Source organism: Lampris incognitus, chromosome 11 (assembly GCF_029633865.1).
Source record: "Lampris incognitus isolate fLamInc1 chromosome 11, fLamInc1.hap2, whole genome shotgun sequence".
NCBI lineage: Eukaryota > Metazoa > Chordata > Actinopteri > Lampriformes > Lampridae > Lampris > Lampris incognitus.
In genome coordinates this window covers 27920519-27945540 of record NC_079221.1, presented here as the reverse complement: position 1 = coordinate 27945540, position 25022 = coordinate 27920519, and the positions used below count along the sequence as shown (strand labels likewise).

The following is a 25022-nucleotide window of genomic DNA, read 5'->3' as shown; positions in this document are numbered from 1 at the left end:
TGCAATTGGGGAGAAAAGGAGGGGGGGGAATAAAAAAAATTGCTATTCACACCGGCTAAAAAAAAAAACATGTATCATTCTGTATATCTGTCGAATACCCAAACACACAAAATACAATGAAGCAGTACTTGCCTGAACATGCCATGCCAATGAGCCTGTCTGGCAAAAGCGTTGTTGTTCTCTAAGATGGTATTTGTAAACCTGTGTAAATGCTGAATCATCCTTTACATACAAAATTCTGAAAGAGGGAAAGAAGACTAGAAAATGACCACCACGGACACAGTTGCCTCCCCAAATCTGTTGATCTAAAACATCTGGGTACCAAACACATCATCCTTTACATACAAAATTCTGAAAGAGGGAAAGACTAGAAAATGACCACCACAGACACAGTTGCCTCCCCAAATCTGTTGATCTAAAACATCTGGGTACCAAACACATCTTTCCTCTACCTCAGGGACCAGATAAAAGATTTAATTTGTGTGTGTGCGCAAATTGTATTAAATCAGTTTTTCGGGGGAGTGTTAACTTACATTTGGTAGGCAAATGTGCTACCCCCCTCCATATGCACACCCCACTGTAAAAAAAGAAAAAAGCTGGTCTTTGGTGTTGGTTTCTGAAAGTGTTGGTGTCACACTGTTAAACAGCAAATCTAACTTCAGGGAGGAAGCTCATGCTGTGATGTTATTTTCTCTTGGGGAAATTAAGCTTGGGTTCCCAGTCCAGCCTAAGATCAGGACTCCTTCACCCATTTTGGTTGGAAGCACAGACAAACACCTCCCTTGTCACCAGCCGCTCCAAGATACCCTACCAACATGGCATGACTTGAAATTTTCTCAAATACTAAAAATTCAACAACCACTTTATAGTGATTAGAGCCAGGCTTGCTCGCCAAGGGTACAGGTGTGCTGTAGTTTGGTCGAAGTGGCTTTTGTGACATTTCCCAAGTAATCAATGATATCTGATGTTCCTGTTAACTTTTGTACAGTCTGATTCAGCAGTCTTTGAAAATATGTTGTATTTTAACAGAATGTCCCTCAGGACCCAGTAAAACCAGGTGGAGGTGGGTGGGGAGCTGAACTGAACTTCCACCCTGAGCCTCACTGTCCCTACACCTTGGTATCCATGACAATGTTGCCATCTTTATCTTTGACCCTGACCCGTCCGGTAGGATAGCGGGTCTCCTGTCTGCCATCCGTATAGACGGTCTTCACCGTGCCGTCTGGGTACTCTCTCCTCTTGTAGTCAGCTGTGTGGATCTCTTTTTGACCTGTGTTGAACTGGATCTCCTTGCTGCCGTCCCTGGATGAGAGAGAGAGAGAGAGAGAGAGAGAACATGCATTGAGCCTCATTTAGCATTAGCAGTTAGAAAGCAGGTTTTTATCATATACATGAATGGATCCATTGAAATTACAAGATTAACTCCATTAAGTGGGTATGTGATTGGAGGGTTATATCCTGTTCATAGATGGTGGCTTTAATTTGTGTTGAACAATAAATGTGAATCTTTGAACTAGGTATGCACAGTGTTTTTGGCTGGCACCAAATTTGTCAATTCTCAATGGATACAAATGTATAAATTCATTTTGCTTTGGAACTATGCTTTTAATTAAATACAACAGTAAAATTCCTGATATTTTCTGCTGGAGAAAATGGTTTGGAAACAATGAAATGTCTCTCCCCACTGCTAGCAGTACTTTATTTACTTTTTTTATGTAAAATAACTGGGAATCCCCGTTGGAAGTGACACTTGAGTGGCGCACAAGCGCTCTTTCATCGAATACCACTGACTTCATCTCCCATAAATACATCCAACCGAATGCTGACTGTTCTGGGAAGTACAAACCACCAGAAAATGGGTAGCGTTTTGTTTATTCTTGCTATATGACTTAGAGGTTTTGATTCAACATATCGTGGTGAGGGGGCACGGTGACGCAGTGGTTAGCGCAGTCGCCTAACAGCAAGAAGGTCCTGGGTTCGAGCCCCAGGGTCGTCCAACCTTGGTGGGTCGTCCCAGGTCGTCCTCTATGTGGAGTTTGCATGTTCTCCCTGTGTGGGTTTCCTCTGGAGGCTCCGGTTTCCTCCCACAGTCCAAAGACATGTAAGGCAGCTGCACTAAATTGTCCCTAGGTATGTGTGTGTGTGTGTGTCAGCCCTGTGATGGCCTGGCGGCCTGTCCAGGGTGTCTCCCTGCCCGCCGCCCAATGACTGCTGGAATAGGCTCCAGCATCCCTGTGACCCTGAGAGCAGGATAAGCGGTTCAGATAATGGATGGCTGGATGAATATCATGGCAAGCTAGTGTGGAAGGAGTCGAGAGGCAGAAATTTCTATTTAATGGCAATTCCCGTGTCCCATACACCGCATGACCCTGGGAATGCTCTTTTATTTGAACACAGAACTACAACAATGATTTCCCCCCAAGGTCTCCACTGGACACGTTAGTCTAAGTTGAACCCCCAAACAAACACACAACCACAATAATCAAAACGATTTCAGCATACACGTTAACAGTCCCACGAGCCCTTGTGCTCCCCCAGCACAGAACTGATAGAGCGACCGCCCTCTCTGGTCGCTACATAGCCCCCTACCTGAGGGGTCAGTTGTCCTTCACAACCCAGTCACCCAAAACAAAGTCCCTCAAATGTCTAGGGTGCCATCGCTAGCAAACAGGCTGCCAGGGACTCGCAGGAAGTGCAACTGAAGGGGACTCGCACTGATTGGCGCATGGGGTGCTGCTATCACTCCCCTCATCAACAAGTGGAGTAAGGAGGGGCAGTACAGGGAGAGTCTGTCCTGGTGAAGCACCAGTATGTGCGCCTGGTACACCACCTCAGACAGGCCATGACCTACCAGTGGCTGTGAAGCTTGAGGGAAATCGCCTTCTTGTGGATGAGACAATACACCCATACCTTGTCCCCTGGCATGAAGGCCTGTCCAAAGCACCAGCTGTCATAGGTCCTCTTCTGCCGCACTCAGGAGTTGGCCTGGGCCAAGTGGGTGTAGTCGTGGACCACCTGCAGGAAATCCCTGTCTTTGGAGGTAGTCCATTTCTTTTCCCCCGGCAATCTCAGGCTCGGGGGGGCCTCGACTCCCAGACGTGCACTGGCTGGGCTCCTGGACAGCAGTCAGGTAGGACCACAGGGGCAGGTGGTGGTCCCAGTCCCGCTGGTGAGGATGGCAAGCTAAGTGGCCAGGGTGTGGTTGAACTGCTCCACCAGCCCATCACTTTGAGGATGGAGTGTTGTCATCATCTTTTTCAACCCCAGCCGCCGGCATACCTCACGGAAGACCTGGGACTCGAAGTTCCACCCCTAGTCACTGTGGAACTCGGTGGGAACATCTCCACCAGCCTGTCTGCTGTTGTGGTAGAGCTCTGATCCGGCACCACATATGGCTCTGGCCACTTTGTGAAGTAGTCCATAGCAATGAGGATGTAGTGGTTGCCGGAGTTGGTGACAGGAAAAGGTCCAAGGATGTCCACCCCTTCTCGCTCCATTGGGGCCCCCACCAAGTACTGCTGCAGTAGGGCATGGAAGCACTGTGTTGGTCCCTTCTGAGTGGTGCAGGAGTCACAACAGTGCATGTGTAGCTCCACGTCTCACCAGTAGAACTGCCGCCTGAGACGGTGGAGGGTCTTGGCATTCTCGTAGTGCCCCGCCCCCACCAAGCCATGGACCATCTGGAGAACCTGGGGACGGGACACCAATAGCTGTAGGAGGTTGCTCCCTCGTCTGGCAGCTTGCCACCTCCGATGCGCCAACCTACATGGAGCTCAAAGTTGCCCCATTGACAATGGTAGGCCTTTACCTCGGGCCCAAGCGCTGACACCTCTGTACACCCGGGGCGCCGCCCCGTCTCCAACCAACTCCTCACCAGCGCCAGGGTCATGTCCACCTCCTGCTGTTGTCTCAGTTGCTGCGTGGTCAGTGGAAACTGCCTCTCGTTGCTGGCAGTCTGGACGGCTGCCATCGTCCGCGTCATCTGGCCCCGCTCCTCTTGCTGCTGGCAGTAGTGGCAATCCAATGCTTTACAGGGGCACTGGGAGAGTTGACATGATGTCATCCCGCCCGATACTGGATTTCAAAGTCGTACCCTTGAAGGGCCTCCAGCCATCAGGCCACCTGGCCCTCAGGGTGCTTGAAGTTCAGGAGCCAGGTAAGTGAGGTGTGGTCGGTGCAGATGAGGAAGTGGCTGCCATGCAAATACGGCCAAAAGTGCCCTATTGCTAGAACCACTGGCAGCAGCTTGCCTCAGATGATGCAGTTGTTATTTTCTACCCGACTTGGCGTGGAGTAGGCCACGGCACGCTCCCCATCTCCTCCCCACTAGGAAAGGCCAGCCCCGATCCCCACACTGCTGGCATCAGTGTCCATGATGAAGGACTTTTTGGCATCGTAGTGGGCCAAGTAGGCCAAGACTGGGACTTCAGTTAGAGCCGCCTTGAGTCGGGTGAAGGCTGCAGCACAGGCGTCATCCTATTTGAATGGTTGGCCCCTGTCAGTCAAGCGGTGGAGTGGACTGTCGATGGTAGTAAAGTCCCGGATGAAACGGCGGCAGTATGACGCCAGGCCCAGGAAACTTGGCAGCTCACCAACATTAGCAGGGGTTGGCCAGTCATGGACAGCAGCCACATGTACTGACTATGTGGCCCAGGAAATTTGTCTCCCCCTTCAGTAGGTGACACTTGACGGGGTTCAGATGTAGCCGGGCCCGACAAATGGCGGCATGGACCTCACGCAAGTTGGACAGGGGTCCGTCGAAGTTGTTGGTGTGTAATAGCAGGTCATTGAGGTACACGATGTAATGGCTCCGGGGTACATCCACCAGCACCCTCTATCAGCTGCTCAAACGTAGCTGGTGCATTGCAAAGCCTGAATGGGATGACGCGGAACTACCACAGACCCTGCCCAATGATGAAGCTGGTCTTCAGTCTCGCGTCAGGGGTCAACTCCACCTGCCAGTAGCCGCTGTGCAGGTCGAGGGAGCTGAACCAGCTGGACCCCATGAAGTCGTTGAGGGCATCGTCGATTCGAGGGAGCGGGTAAGAGTCCTTTTTCTTTTTCTTTTTTTTTTTAACGGCATTAATGCATCGATAGTTCACACAGAACCACCAGCTGCCACCTTCTTCCTCACCAAGATGGCCAGAGCCGCCCATGGACTGTCGGAGGGCTCAATCACCCTGGCAGCAGCCATCTCACGGATTTTGTCCCACCTGCCGCTTAGCGAGGGCTAGCCGATGGGACCACAGATGGTTGGGCTGGGCAGGGCCGGTCTCGATGGCATGCTGGACCAGCGCAGTCTGCCTGCACTCTTCGTCTCTAGCAGCGAAGATGTCTGCATAGTCATCGAGGAGACATTTTAACAGGTGGCGCTGCTATGGGTCAAGGCCGTTACTGCCGCATTGCCATAAGTCATGTATGGCCTCAGTTGTCTCAGCGGAGGGCAGGAAGGCAGGCTCAGCGGTCAGGGCTGAGGCAGGTTCGGGTAGTGCAGGGCTACTGACGGTGAATGTGCTGGCAGGCAGCTTGGATGGTGGTCTGGGCAGCTGGGGCACAGAAGCACAGGGGCTCTGTGCCTGCTGGGCGACAGCTGCTTAGCGACTGGCTCATTGGTCTGTGGGTCTGTTGTTGTCCTGACCGGACTAGAGCACCACGGTCTTCATGCCGAGGGTGACGGAAACCCCGGACACATTAACACGGACTCCCCAGCAGGTCCAGGCTGATGATGCAAGGGTCCAGGACTGGGCATGGCGAGGTGAATGTGCTCTGGCATGAGTCCCTGCAGGATAGCGTGGAGGGCCAGCTCCTCTGGCGGCTGCGTTGAACTGCGGGTAACCATGTTGGGCGTGCAGCTGCACATCCGTGGCAAGGTTCCCAGGTTCTCTCCCTCTTGGCGTCGGTGGCTGGCTAGCTGCTCCCTGTTCTGGTCAGTGAAGGGGCATTGCCCAAATCGCCTCTCCGGCGCCATGGTCAGGGCCTGGAGGTCCCGCTGCTCCACTGGGGCTAGGTCGAGGAGTATCTGCAAAGCCTTTCCCTCCAACACCAGAGTCAGGTGGATGGCAGCTTCTTCGTTGCTCCATCCGCAGTGTCATCCTGTTGTGCTTGGCTGGTGTTCTATGCGCAGCAGCCCGCCCAGTTGCTTGGGGGCAGTCGGTGGCAGCAAGTGTTCCCCTGTATTGGCCCTCCTGGCCTTTAGGGGGCGGTGGGACCATGGCGCACTGGAGCCATCAGGGTGAGCTGGAAAACTTCCATCTCTGGTGGGCTCTATCTTTTGCCATGCCAGATTTTCCAAGTGCCAGTGGGTCAGTGTGGGGAAGCCTGGCCCGAGTGGCTAAAATGTAGGAGGCAGATTCAAAAGTTTCTTATTAATAAAACGATTTATTTACAGGGTGTAGCTACAGATGAACTGGACAAACTCAACTCCCAATAATTGAGCTTAAACAAACAAATAAATGAACAAAACTCAATTCACAACAATTGAGCTTTAAATTAACAAATAAATGAACAAAACTCAACTCATAACAATTGGAGCATCTCGTGGACACATCTACACCCTGACGTCCTACAGCCCCTAACAACTCCAAAGCTACTGCTTAAATCCAGGGTGCCCAACCAGTCGGGGCTGACTGCCAGTCGATCGCGAGATGATTGTGAAAAATGGAGTTAGATTTGGGGGGGAGGGGAGATTAATTCATTAAAAAAATCGGCAGTCCCTTGTGGTCACATCTTGATTGACATCGAATCTGACTAACCATTGAGAGAGAGGCAAGGTCATTTTGCCACAGTTTTGGAAGTGTGGTTGGAGTCATTCTCCATTTGGAAGACCCATTTGTGACCAAGCTTTAACTTCCTGGCTGATGTCTTGAGATGTTACTTCAATATAGCCACAAAATTTTCCTTCCTGATGATGCCTTCTATTTTGTGAAGTGCATCAGTCCCTCCTGAAGCAAAGCACCCCCACATGATGCTGCCAACCCTATGCTTCATGGTTGGGATGGTGTTCATCGATTTGCAAGTTTCCCCATTTTAACTCCAAACATAACGATGGTCATTATGGCCTAACAGTTCAATTTTTGTTTCATCAGACTAGAGGCCATCTCCCCAAAAAGTAAGATCTTTGTCGCCATGTGCAGTTGGAAACTGTAGTCTGGCTTTATTGTGGCAGTTTTGGAGCAGTGGTTTCTTCCTTGCTGAGCAGCCTTTCAGGTCATGTCAATATAGGACATGTTCTACTGTGGCTATAGATACTTTTGTACCTGTTTCCTCCAGCATCTTCACAAGGTATTTTGCTGTTAGGGGATTGATTTGCACTTTTCTTGCCAAAGTACATTAATCTCTAGGAGACAGAACACGTCTCCTTCCTGAGCAGTATGATGGCTGTGTGATTCCATGGTGTTTGTACTTCATACTATTGTTTTTACAGATGAACATGGTACCTTCGGGCATTTGGAAATTGCTCCAAAGGGTGAAAAAGACTTGTGAAGGTCCACATTTTTTTTTCCTCAGTTCTTGGCTGATTTCATTTGATGATGTTAAGCAAAGAGGCACTTAGTTTGAAGATAGGCATTAAAATACATCCACAGGTACACTTCCAATTGACTCAAATTATGTCAATTAGCCTATCAGAAGCTTCTAAAGCCATAAAATTTTCTGGAATTTTGCAAGCTGTTTAAAGGCACAGTCAACTTAGTGTATGTAAAATTTTGACCTACTGAAATTGTGATACAGTCTGTATACAATTGGAAATATTACTTGTCATGCACAAAGTAGATGTCCTAACAAACTTGCCAAAACTAGTTTAAGATGAAATTTGTAGAGTGGTTAAAAATTAGTTTTAATGACTTCAACCTAAGTGTATGTAAATTTCTGACTTCAACTGTAGATATGGTTAATAAGTTCAAAATACATACACAACATACATATCACATTTGTGTGATTTAAACAACTGTCTGTGCAGATTACGCTTCACTAAATGGGACAAAAATAGACTTGGAAGTGTAAAAAACGTGACATGCGAGTGAGACGTCAAAAAATGCTTTCCACATGGATTGGCCTGAAGATTTTAAAAGCTGACTTATTAAGGCTTTTTTTGTAGTGGTGTTTAGTAGCTTTTTATGAAAATTTCAATAAGAATTTTTAATGCCAGTGAAGAATTCATCCATCCATTATACAAACCACTTATACTGCTCTCGGGGTCGCTGGGATGCTGGAGCCTATGCCAGCAGTCATTGGGCAGCAGGCGGGGAGACACCCTGGACAGGCCACTTGGCCATCACAGGGTCCACACACACACATACACCCCTAGAGACAAATAGTATGGTCGATTCACCTGACCCGCATGTCTTTGGTTTGTGGGAGGAAACTGGAGCACCCAGAGGAAACCCATGCAAACACGGTGAGAACATGCAAACTCCACACAAGGGATGACCCGGGATGACCCCCAAGGTTGGACTATCCTGAGGCTCGAACCCAGGACCTCCTTGCTGTGAGGTGACCACACCACCGTGTCGCATGAAGAATTGAAAGAAAAAAAATGATTTAACTTGCAATCACACACCTTAAAAAAACAATATATTGCCCTAATAATGTTCTTGGAAATACCCGAGGAAGGTCAACTATTAATCAATGTTTGCAGGACTCAATTTTTAATCAGCTAACTGAAACTTTGCAGCATCTCTGAGCGAGGCTTGGGCATAAAAAACGTTTTTAACAATATTTTCCTCTAAACATAGAAAAAGGCTCAACTTAGAAAGTTGGGAGTTGGTTTCTGACTTACGGGTTAACCAGTATGATGGTCCCATCTGTATGCATACTCTCCTCTTTGCCATCTGGATACAGATTCTTCACAGTTTGGTCAGGGAAGATGATCTCCTTACGACCATCCGGAAAATGCTTCTCTGCACAGGAAATGCACACACATGTATATTCCTCAACATTGACAAAGTGCGTTGTTGCAGTGTTTGTTACTGCCCATTACTAGAAAGAAAGAAGACTTATTTTGTCATTGTAGGTTACAATGAAATTTGTTTTCTGCATTTAACCCATCCTATTGTATAGGAGCAGTGGGCAGCTGTAGCACCTGGGGACCAACTCCAGTTCTTTCCATTGCCTTGCTCAGGAGCACAGACAGAGGAGAATTAACTCTAAATCCATGTCTTTTTGATGGTGGGAGGAAACCAGAGCACCTGGAGGAAACCCATGCAGACACAGGGAGAACATGCAAACTCCACACAGAAAGGACCTAGGACTGCCTGGGGTTCGCACCCATGACCTTCTTGCTGTGAGGCAACAGTGCTAACCACTGGGCCACCATGCCGCCCCAGCAGGTGTAAGAATTGACAATATGGAAATCGGGCATACAGCTTAAGCTAAGACTTAAAACTGGTTGTTTTTTTGGTCCAAGACCAAGATCCATTTACTTCTACTGTTTGATTCATTTGTTCATTCATTCATTCATCAAAGACATTGGCTAGTTTACCAGGCTGAATGCCTGATGGAGTTGACCAACTTCTAGGGCCATTAATAGTCTGAATGATGTACAAAAAGGGAAGGAAAAAAAACAAAACATGTGAGATGACTTTGATGGTCAAATATCTGATTGTCTCACCAGTCTGGTTATTGGGGAACTGCAGGACCTCCATGCCATCAGGGTAGGTGGTGTGTGTGGTCTGGGTATCAATGTAATAGTAGATCTGTCATGGAAGAGGACAGCATGGATCAAGATGAAAGAAAAGATCAAATTCACCTGAGGATTAATAAAATGTATTGGTGTTCTTTTTTTTTCCCTATGGAAGTAGGCATTTCCTAATTGTTCCAATGGAATTTACAAGTGTATGTGTAGCAGTGTGGTGCTCCGCCAAAAAAAAGTGTTCAAACCTTAAATGGATTTTAAATTATATTAACAACAAAAACTTGCTTACCACTCTCTGGTCAGCCATGACCTGTTTGGTGTCACCATTAAAGAAGCTGACCTTGGTCGTCAGTCTGTCCGCCGACATTTCCCTCCTGGTTCCGTTCGGGTAAATGATGAGGCATCCTCCACCAGGCAGGGCCTTCTCCATCTGAACAGAATCATGAGTTTAGTCAGCAGGTGCATCAGGATTCTCATTTAATCTTAGGTTCTCAAAGACATGAGTAAAAAGACACAAGTAAAAAAAGATGTTGAGAAGAGCCTTTTCTTCCACTACAACATTTTTCTAATTACAGAAACCTTGGTGTCTGCCTACAGACCTCGCTGAGCTCTTGTCTCCTGACTGAAAACAAAGAAAACCACATCTTTCAGTCTTCTTGTCTTGGCATTGTTTGTGCAATTGTATCCTTAAATTTTTGCATATTCTATGAATACTGCATTTTATGAGTTGGTATAAACCCCACTTCTCATTACAGTTGACTCGTTCTTTAACAAGTAGGTCTTGCCACCTTCATAACCATCTAACGCATGGGATCATGATTAAAATCCCGCATGCTCGGCCATCTGTTGGATCAGTATAGTGTATGACTTGAGGTCTGATCATTATCATTATGCTTCACAGCCAGGGCACACATTGTGTTATTATCAAATCAAATACATTTTATTTGTATAGCCCAATATCACAAATTACAAATTTGCCTCAGTGGGCTTAACAGCAACAAATTTGCGTCAGTGGGTTTAACAGCAACACAACATCCTGTCCTTAGACCCTCTCATCGGATAAGGAGCAACTCCCTAAAAAAAAAAACCTTTAACAGGGAGAAAAATAGGAAGAAACCTCAGCGAGAGCAACAGAGGAGGGATCTCTCTCCCAAGACAGACAACATGTAATGGATGTTGTGTTTACGCAATTTACACAATACAACATTGAAAGAGGATAACACAATTATAATGGACTTATAAAATTTATGAAGAATATGATGCGCAGGATGCCAAGCAGTGTCCAGACGCCATCGGAACAGTCCAAGTCCCAAGCCACGCGACCAGAATCACCATGTAAAAAAAAAAAAAAAAATTATATGGATTATTAAATAAAAAGAAAATGTGATGAGGGGAATGGCAGGCAGCGTCCAAGTGGCGACCATCATCACCACGGAGACCTGGTGTGTGTTATAGTGTGGCTTTATTTGCTAGTGACTGGGTTATGGCACTTGTCTGACTGCTACGTTCCATCCAGATTTAGTTGAGGTTCTAAAGGTGGCCAGATGAAGGCCAGACCACAAATTGACCCTGGCCAGAGGAAACGAGGTATCAGCAGAGTTTAAAACCTGCTGTAATCACTCAACACATAGAGATCAATGTTATCTATATAGTCTTACCTTTCCATCAGGGTGTGAGATGATATCCTGGTCTGACTCTGGCTCTTTGGACTCATTTGATTCTGGTTCACTTTGTAGGCAGACTCTTACCTGTGAAGTTGTATTTTAACAAAAAAAAAAAAAATTTTGCATAGTGAGCCGAATGCTGGACTCAACACAGTCAAAGGTAACTGGTGCAAATGGACACAACATCCCTACACATGTGACATCTTTGCGAGTGTGTGTGTGCTTTTAACTTGTTGCAGCAGCTACTGTACGCCATTGCTGCTCTACCATGAGGCTATGGGATGTTGAGAGTTTGTATGTAAAGGGTTTACATTGTTCAAAGAATTATTTGAACTGTCCATTTGAAGGTCCCATTATTTTTGTATCATTCCTGTCAGTTTGTCTGAATGCCAAAGAAAGACACCTCTTTGCTTACTGTGCTTAATGAAGTCATTTTGGATCATGAGTGATATTCTTACAGGTGATGAGTTCTGAATGTGGTCCTGGCTTCTGGTCTGGTGTGTGGGCCCCTCATCAGTACTCCTCACAGAGACTGTGGGGGTAGAGGAGCCTGGCCCCGCAGGTTTCCTCAAGCTGCTCTTCATCCCTGTCAGGAATCGAAAGGAAACAGCTGCTTGAGGTGGAATCTCGTCCGTGGTCACAAGATTCCATAGGATTTAGCTCAAAGTGATAATTCGATTTGTACGATATATTGAGTTAGATTTTTATAGATCAAAATAACAAAACGGTTTTGGTCAGGGGTTTTTTTTTCGGGGGGGGGGGGGTTCCTGTTTGAAATTGTTTAAGAATAGAGATTCTTCTGTGGTGTGTGGGAAGACGACACACAGACACGGGACACAAGATGGCGAGCCAGACCCACGGACTACATTTCTAAGGATGAGGATGCAGGTCAGGTGAATTGACCATAGTAAATTGTCCCTAGTTATGAATGTGTGTGTGTGTGTGTGTGTGTGTGTGTCGGCCCTGTGATGGCCTGGTGGCCTGTCCAGGGTATCTCCTCGCCTGCTGCCCAGTGATTGCTGGGATAGGCTCCAGCATCCCCGTGACCCTGAGAGCAGCATAAGCGGTTTGGATAATGGATGGATGGATAGATAGATCAAAATGATTTCACTGTTTTGCAGCTCACAAACACTTGGAGCGTTTATGGTTTCAAGATTCTCATTTTTACTAATTGTAACTAAACCTTGCACACAGTTTTAAAGTCCTAGATTTCAGTTTTGTTTTTGTTTTTTTATTATGCAAAAAAAGTTTACTGAGTCAAGGCATCTCTTAAATAACACTCTGCCTAGTACAACGAAAGGCTTCTGCTGCTGTTAAGCAAGCAGCTCTGGGAGCACTTAAAAGTTAAGTGCCTTGCATAAGTCAAGTCAAGTCAAATCAATTTATTTGTATAGCCCAGTATAAGGCATTTAAATGTTAAATGCTAGGTTTATTAAAGTTTGCTGTACCTGTAGTGCCAATACTGTTTTTCCTAGGGCCCCCTCTAGTGGCTGTAGCACAGCTGCTTTGAGGAGGACTGTTTTCTCTTGTATCCGGTGGGCTCTGACAACAAAGAACAGATCACATTCATTGTTAAAAGCATCATTCACAGAAAGATTAAGAAATAAACAGGCTGCACAGGTATGGAAAAGTTGTGAGGAAAATTGTGATCATTTATGGGTCTTCAAAACTTAAGGAATAGTAAAATAAGAATGTTATTCCAAAGAATAAACATTCTGTTGAATTATATGGCTCACCCACAGTATAGAAAAATATAACTTAATTTAATGATGACCATCTTGCAAACAAGAAAGCAAATCAAGTTCTGGAAAATTTAATTTTGAGTGAATAAGAACCTGTGGCATAGGCAGATGTTGGTGGGCACAGAAAATCAGGTGGGCCTAGCCCAGCCAAGACCAATCATACCTAATAGGTTCTGAAACGCAAATGTTAACCAAAATAAGCCATTACAGCTATACTTGCCTGAATGCACCACAGTTTCATTATACAAGCCTTATACATCATCAGAGGTAAAATTACAAGCCAAGACAAACATTAACAGCATCGTATAGCCTGGCGATCGGGGAAGACAGTCGCTGGACTGATATGTGCTGGGGAAGCGCAAGGGATTGTGGGATTTACAATCATGTTCCGATCATTATTTTGTTAATGTGTCATTTTCTTATTATTGTTTGTTTGGGGATTGACTCAGACTGGGTAGACCACTATGTTACTGACTGACTGTAGGACCGTGACCAAGACTGATGTGTTCCAGAGTGACCTCGCTACGGGAAGCCATTGTTCGGCAACCACTGGGGAGGGGCAGAATAAAGGAGCACTCCTGGGCTCGTACGGTGTATGGGACACAAGAGCTGCCATTAACTGAATCCTTGCCCCTTGCTTCTCCTTTCCCATCAGTTCCGTTCGGTTCTGAGGGAGTGTTAAAATTAAATAGCGCTCTAGGTGGTCATGTGTTGTATGGGACACGAGAGTTGAGATAAAGAGATCTCTATCTCTCATTCTTCCACGCTGGCTTGCCACATTGGTGTCAGAACTGGGATTGAGTGAAGAATGGAGAGGGAGCTCCACAGACTACAGTGGGCCATTGAGCAGACCCATTGGCACTTGGCAAGCGAGGAAGTACCGCCACCCCCAAGAGACCAGGAGGACCAGCCCTGAATAGCTGGTGTTTTGGCTGCCAAGGAGCCTTCTCTGGTAAAATGTTAGTGTGGGGACCTCTTCTGAGGAGATCTTTTACCCCTACACAATTTAGTCCTAAGTTTATTCTGTAGGTGAGAAGGTAAAAGGTTGTAAATGTGAAACCGAAAACAGTGCTACTTTAAAGTGTATGACATAAGAAATAATCTATTCTACGCTTTACTATGCCCACATCAGTAATTGGTGGTTTAAATATTGCCATTTTTCCAAAGCGCTATATAAATGTAATCCATTATTATTATTATTATACAAATTTCCTTTAACTTCATGCCATAATACAACATAATAACTGGGCCCATTCCTTGGGCCTAGGGTTAGAAGGAGGTAGAAGTCTATTTGATGGATAGTGCCTTTCTTAGGATATGGTATGTTCCAAGTAGTGCAATCTTCTGTAATTCTTGTATTTTGATGTTACCTGGGATCTGTTGGGTGTATTTCTCCATCCCTTTTTTTACAAGTCCCAGGGCTCCGATCACTACTGGTACTGTTGTGGTTTTCATTTCCCACATTCGTTCAATCTCGATTTCAAGGTCTTTATATTGTGACAGTTTTTCAGTTACTTTTACTGAGGTGCTCCTTTCAGTCAGGATGGACATGTCGATGAGTAGGCAGCTTTTTTCTTTTTTGTTCTTGGTGACGATGTCTGGTCTGTTGGCCTTTATCTCACGATCTGTCTGTATTGGCATGTCCCATAAGATTGTGATGTGGTCTTTTTCTATTACTGTTTGGGGCTTGTGCTCGTAGCATTTTTCTTTTGTGTTGATGTTGAATTCTTTGCAGATGTTCCAGTGCAGGTATGTGGCGGCCTTGTTGTGTCTTTGTAGGTATTCAGTTTTGGCCAGCTCAGGGCACCCTGCCACGATATGGTCAATGGTTTCCTGGAATTGACCATATCCTGCACGCTGGGTCTGTGCCATCTTTGAAGATTTTGCTTCGATAGTAATTGGCCTTGATGGCCTGGTCTTGGGCAGTGATGTGAAAGCTCTGTTTCAGATTTCAGCCCAGCTGTTTTGAGCCATTGGTTGGTCATATGTTGGTCTACATCTTTCTCACCTAATCTTTTTGGGTATTGCTCGTGCATTTGTTTCCTTTCCCATTTTTGTTTCATTTGTTCTTGGGCATGACACTTTGCTTTTTGTTTGACTTTTCAGGCGTGGATGGTTGTAGAGTCATTTTCAGGTTGCAGTGTTTCAGGGAGGTTGACCTCCCTTCTGAACATTGTGGCTTGGTTAGCTACGGAGTACTTTTTTTGTCTTTCATGCTCTCTAGCAATCATAAGTCATTTTTTGGTGTTAAGGTAAGTATCTAGACCTATTGTTGTTGTTTTGTAGGCAGTTTCTAGTTGGATCAGACCCCTGCCACCCTTGTTTCTTGGGAGGTACAATCTATTCACATCTGATTTTGGGTGGTGCATCCTCTCTAAGGTGAGTATTTTTCTTGTTTTTCTATCTAGTTTCCTGTCAACGATGTTGAAGCTGTAAGTTACGACTGGTGTAGCCAGGGTGTTGATGGCTTCCATTCCGTTGGATGCATTGAGTTTGGATTTTGTTACCATTCGTATTCTTCGGTAGTACTCCTTTCTGATCTTTTCTTTCATTTTGGCATGTTGTATCCCGTCCCCTTCATTCACTCCCAGGTATTTGAATGTGCCCTCTTGCACTAGGTCTTGGATGGTGGTGTCTAGGTCAATTTGGATGTTTTCAGTGGTAGTAAGTTTTCTTTTTTTGAATGTAGCTTTGGCACATTTGTCTAGTCCAAACTCCATTTTGATGTCATCACTGAAGCCTTTTACAATGGTCAAAAGGCCAGTTTGTTCTTGGTCATTCTTGACAAAGGTTTTCAGGTCATCAATGTAGACTAGATGGTTAATAGTGCATGAACCTGTAGTATAACCATAGCTGGTGTTGTTCAGGAGGATAGTGGAGTAAGAGCTATGCAGAAGAGGAGAGGAGAAAGAGAATCGCCTTGAAATATGCTGCTATTGATGTTGATCTGCCTTGAATGTAGCGTCCCATCTGTGTATTTTAGAACAAGGATTGTTTTCCATTGGCCCATATACAAGATAGCTCCGCCAAAGATACATTTCAATAAATTCCAATAAAAGGTGCAAAACTGAGGTTGCATAGTGTTTCAAACATGTAATTTTTACCCTTTATCAAGTTATCCTCTTATCCCATTTTATCCTTTTTGCCTCTATATTATTAGTGTTATTATAAATGTTAATATTATTACTTCTATCGCTATCATGTTAATAAGGGTATGATGAAACTAGACACCAGGTATCCCAAAAAAGAAACAACTTAGAATGTTGGAAAATAGATGTTAAACATAAGAATAACTAGGCAATCTAAATGATATCAACCTCGAAGCTAAATTATCATACTCCAAATACAACAAACTTTTGACCCAACATAATGTCAAGTTAACAAAAGTTTAAGTAGAGGCGGTAGTTTTGTTCAGGCATGTGTGACAAAGTGAGATGTGACTGTGATAGACTGGCGGCCTGTCCAAGGTGTCTCCCCACCTGCTGCCCAATGACTGCTGGGATAGGCTCCAGCATCCCGCGACCCCAACTGGGATAAGTGGCTTGGATAATGGATGAATGTGTGACAAAGTTTACACATCATTCACTGTGAGTTTTTTACCATTAATGTAGGCAAATGGACCTTGAAACCCCCCCCCCCCATCTTTTCTTGCCTGTTCAACTGAAGGCCAAAGCTTGTTCCTGGCATCCTTAATTCCTTGAGAGAGGTCCTCCGGTATCCTGATGTTCTTTTGCTTCAGAACAGCTCATGGCTTGGCATCCCTCCAAATGTCCCGGTGTATGCGAGAGACAAATTGCACAATTATACGCCAAGATATTATCAGAATGTGGACCTAGTCTGTGCACAATATCCACAGAGTTGGAGAGCTGGTCTGCAATGTCCGAAGAAATCTCACTGAAAAGGCTGATTACAAGCTGTTTCACATTCTCGCCTGCTCACTCATTCATCCCTGCAACTCTCAGGTTCCATCTTCTCTTATATGCATCCAATTCTTTACATTTGTCATGAAGAGTAGCCTTTTCTTTTTCCAACCTCACGACTCTACCGTCAATGGAATCCACTTTTTCAGCTACGGTTTCCATCTGTCTGCCTAAAGAGTTGAGAGTCAGCAAGGTTGTTTATCGACATACTGTTAGTATTGACACCTGCTTCCACAGATACCAGTCTCCACAAACATTCCTCTTGCATTTTTTCCACATGTAGCATCAGTGCTAGCATAGCAGAAGGAGCTTCAGGAGTATTGGTATTGGGTTGTATCTTCTTAGCAGGGAGAAAGGAAGGGGTTTCAGGTAGCGGAGCAAGTTCTGCTTCAGCTTCATCAAATCTGGTTTCTAAAGATTTTTTGGCATAACTGTGCATAACGTTACGAATTTCTTTGTCGGATTCCATGATCAGCACACGTGGTAAATAGCAAGTCACTCAGAGTCTGGCAGAAACCTTCAAACACAATATTAGCCTAAATTGTGGATGTTAAGAGGAAAGAAAATGTATCAGAACACGTTTGGAGTAGTTAAAGAGCAAGATCAAGCGCCAAATACTTAAACTCAGAATTTTATCGATAGAGCTTCTTGTCTCTGATGTTACGCAGACACTATCTTGGTCCGTCCGGCACTGAGGGTCATGTTGGAATGCGGCTGATTATACTTGTTCAGGGATACGCGTGATACAGGAAGCTGCAGAGGACAGGGAGAGATGAAAACCAAGTAGTACCGGCTGCAGCCTGCGGGAAGGCGGGGTTGGATGTCCAGCCCCTCCCATAGGTCCAGCCCCGCCCACAACCATTGCATCAACGTGCTTCGTTCCCCAACCCACATCGATTGCTCACCATGCTTTTAATTTGACATTTTACTGATAGAAACATATACATACTGCATTATCTCTCATTTTAATACAGTATCTCTGTAATACAGTAATAATACAGTATTAGGCAAATGTAGGCAATATTCCAAACCATTATCATGAGACAATATATACATACGGCGTTATCTTTTCTTTTTCTTTTTTTGTATTTTCCCCCTTTTTCTCCAGCCAATTACCCCACTCTTCCGAGCATCTCAGTTGCTGCTCCACCCCCTCTGCCGGTCCGGGGAGGATGCAGACTACCACATGTCTCCTCCGATGCATGTGGAGTCGCCAGCCACTTTTTTTCACCTGACAGTGAGGAGTTTCATCAGGGGGACGTAGCACGTGGGAGGATCTCGCTATTACCCCCAGTTCCCCCTCCCCCCCGACCGATCAGAGGAGGAGCTAGTGCAGCAACCAGGACACATACCCACATCCGGCTTCCCACCTGCAGACACGGCCAAATGTGTCTGTAGGGACGCCCGACCAAGCCGGAGGCAACATGGGGATTTGAAACAGGATCCCCATGTTGGTAGGCAATGGAATAGACCGCTACGCTATCAAGACGCCTTCTTATCTATCATTTTAATACAGTATCTCTGGTTGTATTAGGCAAAGGAAAAGGTCACGTAAATCCTAAAATTATGGATTTGGATTTTGGATAAATTTACGAAAATAAGTTCTGTAGCAAACAAAGGCTTATAATATTGACATGTTTTGTTCACCAAGATAATCCCCACAAATCAACCCACTTTTTAACAAATTTTGATCCACACAGGCAATTAATAGACGTCTGAAGCACATAATAGCTTCAAAATTAACAGTCGTGATATTAACAGCCATAATTTGTGTTGCAGAACAAAACGTGAAACTCTCAGGCTTATGTTAAACACAGGACATTATTTTCTGCATAAATCGCTGTCACTGTCAATCTATTGTGGGTGGAGTGGACCTGTGGGCGGGGCTGGATGGCCAACTCCGCCTTCCCGCAGGCTGCAGCCATTACCTCCTCATGGAAACGGATGAGCCGCGACCCCTGTGGTGACCCCTAACGGGAGCAGCCGAAAGTAGTAGTAGTAGTAGGGATACCTGGAGCTGTAGAACCTGTCAAGTTCTTATTCTGACACAAACAGAAGGAACAGTGCCTGGAGATATATAAGCTCAAGAACTTGGGATAACTGGTGAGCATGATGATATGCTGTTTTTACATTACTAATTGTAATGGGAGATGGTTGTGCTAGCTAGCTAAATTTACTTTGATAATGTTTGTTCTAACATTTTCTTGCTATACTTAACATTGTCAGTGTCCCACAAATGTTGACGTGATACACGTTTCCCTCATTAAAAGTAACAATAAATATTAAAACGATCAACAGTAATGCCCTTTCAGTCATTAATGTGTACAACGATGTATACATGTAGCTACATGTATGACTACCGTTAATCTCGTCACTGCATTGCATTTACACAGAGGACGAGGTTCAAAAGAAATGAAATATTTGAGAGACAAATCCATAAAGGAGAGGAAAGTGGACAAGGAGAAGAGAAGTGGCTCTGAGTGAGGAAGTCAAAGGAAATGGAAATCATGAACCTCTTAGTTTTCTGGGGCATTTTCTTAGGGACAGGCAGACTTCATCAATCATGGCCCAGGCCCCAAATCCGAATTTACTGAGGTAGATAATAAGAATGAAATTATCCACAGATCTAATTTCAGTCAATCCCACAAGTTTTTAAGTTGTTGACAATGGTAGATCGAATAACAAATATTGATTTTAATTGTTTTGAGTTTTACAATTAAGGCAAATGTGAACAGAATTGAGTTACAGTAATAAAAAAAAGTTTTGCCAATATTTTGCCTTAGTTTCATGATGGTAAACTGGCATACTTATTTATTTGGCAAGTATAAGTTGGTCGCTGTAGAAAAATGATTTTATTTGGGTAGCTGCAAGGTGATGATACAGCTTGGATAATTAAAATATATTTACCTGTGTAAAATATATTTACCTAATACATAAGTATTTATCTGATAAGCCCCATCTCAAAATTTATTATTCTGCTAAAAAACAAACTTTGACTTAACCTCATAGGAGAGCCAAGGTGAGTGCCTCATAACCCTCACCCTGGTTCCAATGCAGCCAGACCCCCACGCCAGGGGCAGCAGCTAGCCAGTAAGCAGCCAGTCTGCATCTCCTCTGCCTGTCACCCTCGTCTCCACTGGGTATGTCCCCATGGGAAAGAGGAAGAGGAGTACAGAGCCAGACCTCTCCAAATTCCAGAAGAGCATTCTCAGCAACCTAAGTAAACCGCAAAACTGATGAACTGTATTTCATGAGTTTTGTTAGAACATTTACAAGATTGTCCCAACAGAAAAAAGCAGAGGGAGTTCTCTACGAAGCCGAGTTTGACTGGAATGGGGTTACAATCATTGCAGACAGGGGTGACAGACACAAACACATTTTTGTGTGATAACGCACACTTTTGTTTGCAGTTAGTATAATTTTCATATTATTATATTTTTTTCAACAACAAAAAAATGTTTACCTGTCCCACAGACTTTCCACATCACTTTTCAGGTGGTGTCCACTTTGCAAAGACCTTCCTATTTATTATTGTAGTCCTTGCCTGGTTTAAATATTGCATTTTATATTGAAAAGTAGTTGTATTTTTATGCATTCAAATATTTTAATACATGTTTTTTATTGTTTTCAAACATGTGGTAGTGATTAATAAACTAATCTTCTGAAATGAGGCAATGAAGCATGTTTTGTTAAAAATATGTTTATTGCATCCAAATGTAGGCGTATCGTGACTATTACCAAATTGCTTTTGTCAGATATTAAATGTGTTCCTGCCATGACACTGCACCTTCAGTGGACGAGAAATACTCTTGTGAACTTCTCTGATGGTGATAGCCTCTCGTGAGGCGTTGTTGTTGTTCATTCAGCTGAGATCCCTCTGATGCTACATGTGGATGGTCCTCTGTCAGATCTGCCCTCAAAAGGTTGTGGAGGATACAGGTGGCTTTTACTGCTTTCTCTGCCATTTCTGGGGTCACTCCCACTACTCTCCTGCACAGCTGCCATTATGTTGAAAGTATACCAAATATGCATTCCACCATTCGTCTGGTCCGGGACAGCCTGTAGTTGTAGAGCCTTTTTTTTTTCTCCCTATGTTTTGGCCAGGATGTGGTCACATCATGGTGTCATCGGAGGGGAAATGCTTCATCAGCAACAAAAACCTGTGGCATAGGCCCCAAATGTTCAGTGCCAGGGAGAGATGTGTCATCTGGTATGTCAAGACTGCCCTGATGACGAGCTCTTCCAAATGCCGAAACAGCCAATGAACCACTGCCGCTGCTTCAGCAATAAGCCCCCACCATCCACCACCTTGAGGCAATACTGAGCATTTACAACAGCAAGAAACAAGATTGATAAAGATCCCTTATAATTAAAGTATAGGGATCCGCTGGAGGCAGGGGCCTGGATCACTATATGCTTACCATCCACTGCCCAAACACAGCTGGGGAAATTCCACATCCGCTGGAAATCAGCTGCAATTCCTCTCCAGCATTCCCTGGTAGGTTTTGACATGTATTCTCCTATCAGGTTATCCCATATGGCTTCACAAACATTTTTAATAATGCCTGCAACTGTGGAGTGACCCACACGGTAACTGAAGGTGATGGTCTTAAAGGAATCCCCAGTTGCAAGATACCTGTAACAAATATACATATATTGAGTGAGTGTGTGTGTGTGTGTGTGTGTGTGTGCATATAAAAATAAGAATATGACATAGGAGGATTTAAGGACATTCCTAGATTTGGCATGTGAGTAACTGGCTGAGGCTGGGTTGTACCAACAAGGATTAATTTAATCTAAGATATATAAGTAGCCCACTCATCACTTGGCAGAGAAGTTCAACAATTTAATGGTAAAACATCAATTTTTTAAAATTGAATCCTTGCTGGTGTAACCCAAATGCATAGACCAGATAATCACTGGCAAAAGGATTATTGCTTTGTCTATGACTTTGAAAGAATTTCTGATTATCTGTTTGGAAAAAAAGTAATTCAACATTGCCTTTCAACTTCTAATTACCTTAGACAAATGCACAGCAGTTGCGCCGGAGAGATGTTTTCACGGCAGAAGTTCTGTTTTTTGATACTCAGGCCAACATTTGTCAGACGTCAAACTGATCTTTGTCCACTCTGAAATAAGCATTGGACATCCTATCATCCAGACGAAGCTCCTTGATCAGTTGCTGAAATTCTCTGTATTCTTCTCTTTTTTTGGGGGCTTGAAAGACGAGATGCACCCAGACACGGCGGGGGTTTTTTTTTTTCCTTTTCCAAGAAAAATCGAACAGAAAAACCGTGAGAGATTTACGGTGCTGGAAATCCATTTATCTTTGTTTTGATTTTTTCTTATAGTCAGTGAGGTTTACTACTAAATTACCACAACTTTTCCACATGAATGGCCAAATCAACAGAATGCCACAAACCTGTTGTGTGAATTGGATTAATTTCGTATTCCACGTGGCTTTTGGTTGATTATAAACGGCAGGCACGACAGTACCACAACCTCCCAAGTACCTTGGATAAAGGTTCAAACGGCACGGCTGGCGTTTTCCATGTGATTTTAGATGCAATGTGAATGGCCCCTAAAAGTGCCAATGGAGAACCCCCATATTAGTCCAAGGACACTCACAGCAAATTTAACCCCTTTGGCGCTGGACACTCTGCCACTGTCAAAGATTTTAGGCCCCTCCCTCTTCTCGCTTTCCATTTCTCCATTTGTGAGGCCCTTCTTCCAGGCACTGAGGCGGAGCTTCTCCAGGGTGTGGACCTTCAAATGGTCATGGGAGTTACAGATTAAATTATAGAATTACAAACTGAGGCCAAGAACATGACTATCGTATTAACAAGGTCATGAGAGAAGGGAACAGGACAAAAGAGTCACTTATAAAAATTGGCAAAATCATCTGAAATATAATTTTTAGATATGATCTTCTAGCCCCAATAGAGCAACAATGGTAACACTTTATTTGAACACTTTATTTGACCAAATGACACTTAATAACACAGTCAAACATTGATTAAAAAGACTCATTCATGTTGATGACAGGTGTCATTTCATGGTTTTGACGGTGTCATGTCAGTCTTATGCATACCGCTTCAAATAAAGTGTTACCCATTTTTTTAAATAAATCGTTATTTTCTCAGATATGGACTTCCCATGTGAAAGTACTTTCAAAAGGATGAAAGGTCACAACCATACCTCTTCCCGGAGGGCGCTGTTCTCGGCACTCAGGGAGTCTATCTGTTGTCTTAGGCGGTTGTGTGTGATGGACCAACGACTCTCCTTCCTCCTCAGCTCCTCCTGCATGGAGCTCAGCTGCTGCTTCAGGAACTGACAGGAGGAGGGGGAGAGAATGAATTCATACAATTATTGGAGAAATTACTTTTATGACTTTTAAAACTGGTCTAGGACTGTTCAGACTATTTAAGTTGTACAGCACAGGGCATGCTGTTTGAGATCAAGTAGAACATAATAACTTACAATGTGAGTGTCCACACAAGGGCTGAAGTAATGATTTGGGATTTGGATTTCATGACAAATTAAATATCTATAAGAGTTTTATTCTATATTGTTGACTTTGGTAATAACAGTACATTAGACAGGAATTTAAAAACTTTTAAACCCCTTGATTTCACAGCACATGCAATTACAGCATTTAGGAGACTGTAGGGAGTTTTGGTTTTTATGCAGAGGGTGGCATAAGTAAGTTTGAGTATAGTAGATACAGTAAATAAAATGTTTTTGTGTTTTTCAGTTTTAATGCCATGAAATCTACATGTGAGAAGACATGTCAATTTTATTTTTATAGCACAATAGCCTCAGTGGGCTTTACAGCAACACAACATCCTGTCATTAGAACCTCGCATCAGATAAGGAACAGCTCCCTAAAAACTTTATTGGCAGATCCATTAAAATATATCACAAATATGAAATAAGCCGATAATAACAACTACAAAGCTTTGTATCTTAATCTGAGAAAACATAACCTAAACAATAAAAAAATGCCAATGTGTAATATTCAACATCTAGGAACATAAATTACAGAAATATTTGACATTTTAAAAAGACACACGGCTTTCCAAGTTGTTAATACCACCAATGACACATTCAAATAGTCTTTTTTCACAGTCTGAGATGATTCTTGTAAAATGGGAACAAGTCACACAGGAGAAAGGTGACGAAGGCAACTCCAAAGGCCTTTCGGTTTATATAATACTTGCATGAAAAGGGGTCTTTCCGTATATAAATTTATCATTAAAATAATAGTATGCAATCTCAATGTAAATATAGCAAAATGCTCAAACAGCAGTCTGCTCCACCAAATGCCATTACAAAAAAAAAGACAAAACTGAAAAACTGAGCTCTAACAGTCGTCAAAATAGCGAAGTACAACCAGCCAAGATGTTGCTAGCCTAACCATCCAGCGCTGTACTTGAGAGCTCACTGAAGCATCTTACTTTTAAATGCTTGGAGCTTTGGGGATGGTTTGTTGCCATCCAAGTTCATCAACACTTTCTGGAAGAACTCAAATGTGAATTTGAGTGCCTGGGGATAGCTCAGGTTGAGTGTGTAAATCAGTCCAAAAAGCATGGCACCTATAAAGGAAATACTTCCCAGTTCACACGTCTCCACATCTATCGGGGGAGGCATGTGGTAGTCTGCAGCCCTCCCCGGCTCAGCAGAGGGGGTGGAGCAGTGACCAAGACGGCTCGGACAAGTGGGGTAATTGGACAGGTACAATTGGTGAGAAAAAAAATCCAAGGGGGAAAAAAAGTACTTAGTGAAGGCAATGCTTATAGGGGACCGATCCAATCTAAACACCGATGGTGTCATTATTCTATACCCATTGTGCAATCAACACTTACTTCATAATAATAAGTTGAAGCAAAAAAGTTGTCTACTTCCACTTTAAATTAATTTCCTCAAGGACAATAAAAATGTCTATTCTTTAATTGGTTAGATCCTACTTATAATCTTTGAAAACGACTATGTAAAAAAAGTTTGTTAATCTGAGTGGTTAAATATTTAAAAGGGTTGCCTCCTAACGGTCACTCTACAGTGTCTC

General features: G+C 43.9%; 1 protein-coding gene across 1 annotated transcript in view; it reads right to left on the bottom strand.

Moving 5' to 3' along the window:
• Nucleotides 1–1109: 1109 nt before the first annotated feature.
• The window catches only part of cenpj (centromere protein J), a 49856-nt gene continuing 25943 nt past the window's right edge, over nt 1110–25022 (bottom strand). The window contains exons 11-19 of the mRNA XM_056288887.1: nt 23156–23287; nt 22586–22723; nt 12744–12837; nt 11754–11881; nt 11290–11379; nt 9921–10061; nt 9608–9692; nt 8777–8897; nt 1110–1302 (exon numbers count right to left, since the gene is read on the bottom strand). Coding sequence (XP_056144862.1) covers nt 1110–1302; nt 8777–8897; nt 9608–9692; nt 9921–10061; nt 11290–11379; nt 11754–11881; nt 12744–12837; nt 22586–22723; nt 23156–23287 — 1122 coding nt within the window. The remainder of the gene's footprint in view (nt 1303–8776; nt 8898–9607; nt 9693–9920; nt 10062–11289; nt 11380–11753; nt 11882–12743; nt 12838–22585; nt 22724–23155; nt 23288–25022) is intronic.